Source organism: Cyprinodon variegatus, unplaced genomic scaffold (assembly GCF_000732505.1).
Source record: "Cyprinodon variegatus isolate N-32 unplaced genomic scaffold, C_variegatus-1.0 Scaffold124, whole genome shotgun sequence".
Taxonomy (NCBI): Eukaryota; Metazoa; Chordata; class Actinopteri; order Cyprinodontiformes; family Cyprinodontidae; genus Cyprinodon; species Cyprinodon variegatus.
Window position 1 is genome coordinate 26,746 of NW_015150577.1, and position 9,299 is coordinate 36,044.

At 39.5% G+C, this 9,299-nt stretch overlaps 1 protein-coding gene across 1 annotated transcript; it reads right to left on the reverse strand.

The window, feature by feature from the left end:
- Positions 1-6,264, reverse strand: spty2d1 (SPT2 chromatin protein domain containing 1). Its single transcript, XM_015375740.1, has 6 exons — positions 6,153-6,264; positions 5,325-5,439; positions 3,031-4,605; positions 2,447-2,606; positions 665-742; positions 1-558 (listed from the first exon to the last, which is right to left on the reverse strand). Exons 1-6 carry the CDS (start codon positions 6,213-6,215, stop codon positions 468-470), a joined length of 2,082 nt encoding a protein of 693 aa, XP_015231226.1. The 5' UTR covers positions 6,216-6,264; the 3' UTR covers positions 1-467.
- Between the last annotated feature and the right edge of the window lie 3,035 nt (positions 6,265-9,299).

Genomic DNA, 9,299 nt, shown 5'->3' on the forward strand with positions numbered 1-9,299 from the left:
CACTGCAGTTAAATAAAATCCTTTATGTAATCATACATGTCAAATTACTTTACACAACATATGAAATTGTAACTTTTTCTGCACAACTGTCAATGTGTTTAACTGCTTGAAAAAGTAACAGGAAAATATACTGAAAGAAATTAGCAACTGTTGGTTATTGTTACATAAAAAAAAAAACTCATTCATGTTTGTTACAGTTCATTTCTTTTCAGAATGTAAATCCAGGAGTCTGTAGGGGAAATAAATAAGGACATGAGAACTTAAATTTCTACTGCTTTCAATGAGTTGTGCATATCGTCTTTTATTAGCTCATCTTTCACTAGAAATGTTTTATCAAAACGTACTGTAGTCTCTAATGCAACACAGGAAAGATTGGACAAGGGGCTTTATGATTTAACATCATAAAGCCACTATACCATCATTTAAAGGATGATGGAAGGTTTAATTTAACAAAACAGGAATGGAGCTTAGGCAATCTTTTTCCTCTTGGCCTTTCTTTTGAGCTCCTCTTCCTCCCGCCTCTCCTCCTCCAGGTCTTCCTGCACAGCCATTCTTAAGCTAAAGCAGAAATAATTGAGAGAGCAAAAATATATACAGTTAAAGTATATAATTATTATCAGTAGATTAAATGAACCAATAGTATGATTGAATGTATGTTTAATACCTCCGGGCCTCTTCTTTCTGCAAGTCTTTCCAGCTGCTCTCCATAAATTTAAGAGCATAATCACTTTCATCTTTGTATCTGAGGATTAAAAGGGAAGAAAGGTTAGAGTCTTATAAATTACTGTTCTTTTCATAAAGCATAATCTAAACAAATTGATGAAAATTGATGAATGATGTTGATGAATAATTCTATTTTGAAAGAAACCTATAATGCAAACTCTGCTTAAGGACCACTACATCTCTGATTATAAAGAGTATCAATTCTATAAATGAATCTGTTCAATAATTCAGTTAGCGGCCAACATGGAGGTACATTTCAATCGCTACAGTTTTAGGATTTTTTTTCTGTTTTTTTAAGTTAAAACGTGATGATGTTGAGGTTTTAAGGAAGCCCAGCACTGGAAAAAAAATCGAAATCTAGATAAGTATTTTTTTCTTAAAATAAGTGCATTTATTCTTGGATTGAGGAGCTAAGGTAGACACTTTGCCAATGGAACAAGACAATTTACACTTAAAATAAGAAAACACAATTGCATTGTCTTATTTCAAGTGTATGTTATATAATTATCTTTTTTTAAGGGTAAAAATACTCATTCCATTGGCAAACTATCTCATTTACCTACTCAAATTAAGGGTAAATACACTTTTTTAAGGAAGTTTTTACTTGTTTCTAGATATTTTTTCCAGTGAGGTTCCTTTATAAACAGCCTTCAGCTTGTCTGTACCTTTGGGGTCTAGTGTTACATGTTATTCTCTTTAGAAGCCACTCGGTCAGGAAACATTCATCAGTCTGAAAAACAATGGGGCCCCCTCCCTCTGGCTGGCCACAGAACAAAAGGAGAGCAACATCCAGCACAACTGTTTTCACAACTGAAGCCGGTAGGGAGAGGCAACAGAAGGTGTGGTGTTGAAGGCAGCTTTAAAAACAGCCATTCCACGCACCATTTTGGGGTATCACTAGTATTCCACAGATTCTCTATGGAACGTAGATCACGTATGTTTACTGGCCAGTTAGGTAGAGAAATCAGCCCATTTACACTACCCTTTTGAAACCGTGCCGAGAGCGGTCCAACCCACTAACCGAGATAACTGGAGTGTAAATGGCACGCAAAACTGAACCAGACACAACCGAACCACCAGACATATTTAGACAGATCTGTCCAAGTCTAACACGGTACTAGTCCATCAGTAGGGCTCGGTGCCGTTCAGTTCTGGCTCAGTTCTTAGGTAACAAAGCGCGCATGAGCAGACCACGCCATACCCTTACAGTCAGCCTCCGTAATCAGGAAATTTCAGACATTCATGAAAATACTAGCTTCCACGTGCCACATGATTTCAGAGATGATTTTGAAAAGCGTCTGTAAGCCCCGATTAGACTATTGTTGTTGTATCCACTTCCCAAAACCACAAAAATTCACCAAAGGTTGCCTTCTTCGCCCGACTCTCCGCTAACAACAAAATCTCACAATGATAACAAAGCATAACTTCCTGAATGCTACGGGCGCCGCCCTGTTGATTTGCTTGTGAGCAGTAGTACCGTGGATCGTCACTAGGAGGCAAAGAACTGTGCTAGCATGATGTGTAAACTGTCGTAAAGAACCAAGCTTGGCACAGTTAACTGATCCAAGCTATGTCCGAACTCGGCACGGATTGGTGGTCAGAGGTTAGTGTTAACGGGGCTATTAATAACTGGTTCTATTGGCAGAGTGGCTAATTAACATGTAATGTGAACACCATGTGGAACCTACGGGACAAGACTACAACTTATGAACACAACACTCACCTTGTTCGATCATAACCAAATATCTCCTTAATGTGCCTGGAGATTTCATCTTGCTCTTCACCTCCATCATCAATGAAATCGTCCATTTCAGGGTCATAGTCTTCCTCCTCATCCTCATACTTCCTTTTGTATGCGATTGTGATCGGTGGTAATGTGGTTCCTGGAGAGGAAATGGAAAACATTTTTGGTGGCAAGTCTAGTGCTAGAGGACTTTGAGGATTGATTTTGATTTAAAGATAGGCTCCAATTTTCCAATCCAAAAAATATTTTTTGTTGGTTTATTATTTTCCAAACTCGGGGCAGCCTGGAAAATTCTGTTACTCTCACAAAACAATTCAGAAAATATTAATTATAAAAATAAGTATGTACTATAGACACCTAAAAAGCAGATTTTGATGAACTTCTGAATGAAAATGGGCCTGAGCAAGAACAAAACTGAACAAGTAAATAAACTTTGGTTCTTTTTTCTCTAACATACTTGCTAAGAGTGTTTTTTTTAATCCTGATGAAACCCTTTAAAAATGCTATAACACTGTAAAAATCTAGCTCTTAACTAGCAACATCAATCCCTTTCCAGTTCTCACCTGGTGGTCTGTTCATCCCTGGTGGTCTGTTCATCATAGGTCTGGGGGGCATTCCTGCTCTCATTCCTGGAACCAGCCCAGGTCTTTGAGGCATGCCTGGTCGAGGGGGGGCCCCTGGCCTAGGTCCACCCACATTCTTGGATGAGATGGTCTCTGACACAACAGTGCACTTAGGTCTACCAGGCCCCAATCCAAGGTTACCGTTTGGCCGCCCTGGCACCTGTCCTCCACTACCAGGTCTAAGGGGTCCAGATCCTGGAGGTCGGGGTCCACCTCTTCCAGGACCACTGCCACCTGTCCTGACCTGTGGCCCACCACCAGATTTATTTTGGGGCATTCCAGGAGGCCTCACCTGGCTCTGGTTCCCCATCTTAGAAGGACCACCTGACGATGATCTCATCATTGAGCTGCCGTTTGACCGCATAACATTATTATTATTATTTCCAGGCCTTTGTGGATCTCCTTTGCTAGACTTCATCCCTCCAGCTGTAGCGCCCTGCTTTAATACACTGCCTTGAATTGGTCTTGTCTGCTGTGAGCTTCTTTGTAGAGACTTTTGGCCAGCTGCAACTGCATTGGAAGGCCTATTCCCTGGAAAACCAGAAGCCACTTTTTGATGCGAGGGAAAACCATCTTTCCTTGAGCTAAGGTCACTTGAAGTACTGGGTTTTTGAGTAAACGGAGGCCTGGAACCTACTTGTTTGGCTGAGACTTGAGATGAGAGGGCTTTTGAAGGGTTTTTAACAACTGTAGCAGCTGAAGTAGAGGACATGCCCATCTTAGACCGTTCTCTGTCACTGTGTGCTACCTTTTCTCTGATCCTCTCTTTATCACTCACAGAGGGCTTGGAAAAGGACGATCCTCTGTCACTTGTCACCACTGACTGAGCTTTACCTCCTGATCTACTTGGCAGACTTGGCTTCTCTATAGAGTTCTTTTGTGGTCGATTATGTTTCTGCTCTTTCTCTGTAGTGCTTTTTCTGACTGAACTTGAACTGGACCTGGAATCTCTTCCAATGTCTACCTTTGAGTCTCTATTTTTGTCAGGCCTTTTAGCCTTGCGCTCCATCTCCAGCTCACGAATCTCTTCGGCTGTGCGAAGCCTTTCTTCCTTTTTCACTTTGGGTTTTAGCTCAACCGGCTCAAATTGCTTCTTCTCTGCCAATCTTAATAATTCGGCAAAGTTCATGGCAGGAGGAGGAGGTTTGGGCGGCCCAGTAGGTTTTTTTGAAACCGGTCTGCCGGTACCACTGGCCCCACCGACGCCTACAGCCTTCCCTGGTCTTAGCATCTCTGGCTCAGGCTCTCCCTCTGAATCTGAAGGCTCATACTCATAATTGTCCTCATCGTCTAATGGATTGATGGCGTTATTCCTAAACCCCCCAGAGTTGTTTAAATTATCTTGCTGCTTATCTCCTTTTGAGCCCCTCTTTTTAGGAATGTCTACCACTGGAACGCCATTGTAGCCTTTGAAATTGTCCTTCGTTCTGGACGCCATGGCTCGCGCTTTACGATCCGACTTCAACTCAACCCTCTTAGCCAATAGCTGCTCCTTTTGTTTCTTATTTTCCAGTTCTGAAAAAGAACACAAAACCTCTTCGTAAAATGAACAGTAACTGTACAGATTTTAAACAGATACACCAATAAGGAAAAAATTATTTAAGAACTGCCATTTTTTAAGTATTGGGCCAATATTTACAAGTAGTTCCTAGAGATGTCATTTTGAGATTTGAGAAAAATCTTAATAAACCCTTTTTGCTATGTGAGGTGCTGTAATCTAAGAGCAGTGATTGGCTTGTGCTTAAAAGCAAAAAATACATAAAACAAAAATACTCCTAATAATTATTGGATAGGAAGATGTGTGACTGTTTGACCACAAAATTATCAAAATAAATTGTCACCCAGAATTAAAATGTTTAAAGATACAGAATAAGAACTTCTGGTACCAACTGAAATCAACGTTAACATTATTGTTGACAACTGCGAGTTGTAGATGGTCACCATGGGAAAATTGTAAAAAATAAAAAAAAAAAAATCTATCAATCTTTGAATTTGATTTAATTTCTGTATAGATTCTCAAACAGGCCATGATTTTTATCAAAGTCAAAACTACGTCAACATACGAACTCTGAAAGATGAAGAGGTAAAAGACTAAAAACTAGAGACTGGATTCGGACCTGGAGATCCACAGCAATGTCTGATCACCTGATTCCAATCTCCATTTCAAATAACTGAGCATTATTAGTTTGAGTTTTACCAAAACAGAACACAAAGGAACAAAGTGCCATAGATACCTTTCCGTCTTGAATCATGTTGACGCTTTTTCAGAAGTGCCTGCACAGCAGCAGGGTTTACACCTTTAGACTTTGGGTCCTTTTTGGGTGGTCCCGTCTGAAGACTGTATCTCCTCTGCAAAAAAGAAAGCCCAAGACATCAGTGTAAAACATTTTCCAGACCAAGGATTCCAAAACTGGTGGCAAGATGGAGCAGGGACCCCTAATTATATATACTGAATGAAATTGTGTTATATCAAACTGGTCCTATAGTCACTCTATTAAAGATGGAGTAATGTAAAGAAAGTAATTTTACCGCTGGGATTATTAAAGTATTTCTGATTCTGATTCCTGGTTGATGGGACAGGTGTTGTGAATGAAATCATGCCCAGCTTGAAAGAGCTCCTGTGTGTCGCTGAATGTGTGCTTTGATGACTGAAAGACATCTTCTGCCTCCATTTATCTGTTTACTACAGTTTGTTGAATTCATGTTAATGTGTATTTAAAGACATTTCAATTAGTGGGGAAAATTTTAAGTGGGGAATATTAAATAAAAGTTTAATCAACCAAAACTTTCGCGACCCTCATGCAGTACCTCCGCGGACCCCCTAGGGGTCGCGGACCCCCTGTTGAAGACCCCCGGTTTAGGTATTTTAGGTACTCATTTTGCCTAGACTATTTCACAATACCATAAATAAAAGAGATATATCAGTTGTAACCATATAAAAGCCTTAGTCATTTTGTTGGACGAGGCAGAACTTTGATTAAACTGACACTTTCAGATAGAAAGTGCCCCCCTCCCGACATTTTTTTTATTTTTTTTTATGAAAGCGGTGTTCTTATACTTACTTGTACACAGCTGACACCCTGGTTTTGCGAGGCGATGTCCAGTATATTGTCAAAGTCCATCATTTTGGCAGCAGATGATGAAATATGTCTGCCTGAAGCGAACCAAGCTAAACTTGGCTAGCACAGCCGAGATAATAACCGTTTAGGATTTGGACACTATGCTAGGTTTAGCTTGACAGCTACACAGATAGAACCGTTTATAGTTCGACTCAAATTACGGGGAACAAAAAACCGTAACTTTAACGGTTCATTGCACTTTTACTAAATCACTTATTAAGAAAACATGCGCTAGCGAGTTTAGCTAACTGTATGTCCACAGCTGTTAACGTCAGCTCTCCGAGATTCTTGGAGAAGCAACTTCCCCTTTGTAGGAAACGAGGTAATATCTATCAAAATACGCGTCTGGTTAAACGACACTAACATAAAAGAAAAATTCGTTTAAAAAAAATCAATAGTTTTTAATTCTGTGTTATCTTAAAGATAAACAGTGTATACAAGAAGGAAAAATTAAAGGGTCAAAGCTGAATGTGCGGAAGGGAGACGATTCACTTTCCGTACACCCGGTTTTGCCTTCGAGCACCGGAAGTAGGTCTCTTCGCTGAAACCCAATAGACGTAGATGACGGTGAACTATCTTGACTGCAAGTGTGTAAATGTAACACACTCGACCCCACTGCTGTTATTAAAGGATCTAGTGAAACTAGGGTAATAAGTAAATTAAATTTAGTCATATAAAGCAGTTTATACTTCAGTTTGGTGATCAAATAAACGTTGTTTCAATAATTGTTTTCTGTTAAAGTCTTCATGTTGAATCCATTCCAGTATAAGATTTTCTCCAGGTTTTATTAATGACATAGCCGCCATTACGGTGTCATACGTAATATCCGCCTAAAAATCTTATCTTATTAGGCTGTGTTCGATTTCAGCAGCTGCATCCTTTTTGAACTAAACTTACAACATTCACCACTGAACTTCGCTTTTTCCCGTTTTCCTCTAAGCACAGAGCAGCCGGCCGGCTGGCTTGGACTCTTATTGAATCATGGGATATCATAGGCCACGAAGGATACACCGGACCCGACCTTCCAAACGGATGAAAAGAAGGCTGCAAACAAAGTAGTCTTTGAATTCGGACACAACACGGCGCCGCGCTATGATGTAATCGGCCGAAGAATCTGGCCTTCTCCTTATTCGAACACGGCCTAAATCCGTTTTGACTGTCGAGCTCCACTTGATGTCGCCAGTTTTCTGACAATCTAGAAATCTCTGGAAAATTCGTTGAAAACAAGCGTAAAGCTACAGTTAAAGAGAACAAAACATGAAATATGTAGGTTAGAACCATACCCAGTTCTCTCAAATATGACATTTATATTTATACAACAATAAGAAATGTATCTACACCGAATAGCAGCTAGATCTGTGCTCTTTATTCTCATTATAACTTGCAAACACCAACAAAAAAGCTTACATTTAAAAAACAAGTGAGCTGTTTTTAATAATGATTTTGAAAGAGACAGTTCTATCTTATTGTATCTTCCACAAAGTCATAATGATGACAAATAGGGTGGCTATTATTACAAGTTCTGTATTATTGTCAAAAAATACATAAGCTACTTTAAATCATATTTAGTTTTTTCTGTCCAGGTCCTAATACAAGGGACAGTTTGTGGACGTAGTCTTACAAAACATGAATGTTTTAGTGTAGCGCTGGGAAACAGCACTTTAATGTCAACTTTAAGATTCATGATATATATAACTCGCTTAATCACAAGTGGGGTCATGAGGGGTGCTGGTGCCTATGTCCAGCTGTCAATAGGCGGGGTACACCCTGGACAGGTCGCCAGTCTATCGCAGGGCAACACAGAGACAAACAGGACAAACAACCATTCACACACACACTCACACCTAAGGAGAATTAAAGGAAGCCAATTAACCTAACAGTCATGTTTTTGGACTGTGGGATCCAGCCAGAGTACCCGGAGAGAAACCATGCATACTCAACATGCAAAGTCCTTGCAAAAAGACCCTGGGCCAGAAATCGAACCCAATTACTTCTTGCTGCAAGGCAGCAATGCTACCCACTGGACCACTGAGCAGCTTTCCAGGAGTTCATATTCAAGGGGACACAAACAAACACACAAATCTTTTGTGACTTTTTATATGCAGAGAAAAATCCAGTTTATTTATATTTTAACACATGCTAGACTTCCTTGAGTTGTCTAACATAAAATCCCATTTAAATAATTAGACACTAAAAGTGAAAGAATCATAAAAATAAATAAATAAATAAAAAGTTCAGTGAATGTAAATACTTTCACAAGCATTGTATTTCAAGGCAGCTTTATTGGAATATACCTAAAAATGCCCTAAAAGTGGTAAAACCCACATGTACACCAAAACTGCTAGTCTGTTTGTAAAGCAAAAAAGAAGAAAAATGCATAAAAGTTCAAGGAGCAATGATACTGTGTTGGTTTATTACATAAAAAAGGGGCGTTACCGTAGGTCATTCATCTCTGCCGCAACCGGACTCTATAATGTGACACTACAATGGCAATAGCTTGTGCAATGTATAATGTGCAATTTACTATTTGATACCCTGCAATGACCTGTTTCTGTACATCTGACACCCAGTGCTATAACTATATATATCAATATCCATCTATATAAATACCCATGTAAAAAAATTATCTTAACTATAAAAAAAAAGCTGTTATATGTGGATGCACTGTATATACTGTATATATACTGTGAGATCAATAAAGTCAATTAATAAAAGTCCAATTAAAGTATGTTAGAATTTGTCTCTGCCTCTTACTTAGAAAGCAGAGCTTGCCATAAAATTTCTCTTCAAATGGAAAATGTATCTCACTAATTTTGTGTTCTGACGTCTCTAAGGGCTCAACTCCCAAATACCTTTTCTCTCGTTAATCCTCAAACTAATGTGTGATGCAAAAATAAAAGGAATCAGACAGACAGACAGGCATAGATTGTCATGGTGTCTGTGTGTGGCTGAGACTACAGGTTTCCAATCAGATCTCCAATTGGAGGGCGTGCCAACCCGACAGGTGATCCACCTGTTTCTCATCTGGTGCAGCTCTTATAAGGAGCAGCTGGACTACCCTTCACCGCCTGATTGTCCGACTAAGTTGGT

What these genes read in the sequence shown, in the direction of transcription:
- spty2d1 (XM_015375740.1), bottom strand. Translation starts at nt 6,215, where the DNA reads ATGATGGACTTTGACAATATACTGGACATCGCCTCGCAAAACCAGGGT. An exon ending in AGGGTGTCAGCTGTGTACAA is followed by an intron (nt 5,440 to 6,152) that starts GTAAGTATAAGA and finishes TCTTTTTTGCAG; the next exon opens with AGGAGATACAGTCTTCAGAC. An exon ending in CAGAAAGAAGAGGCCCGGAG is followed by an intron (nt 559 to 664) that starts GTATTAAACATA and finishes TTTCTGCTTTAG; the next exon opens with CTTAAGAATGGCTGTGCAGG.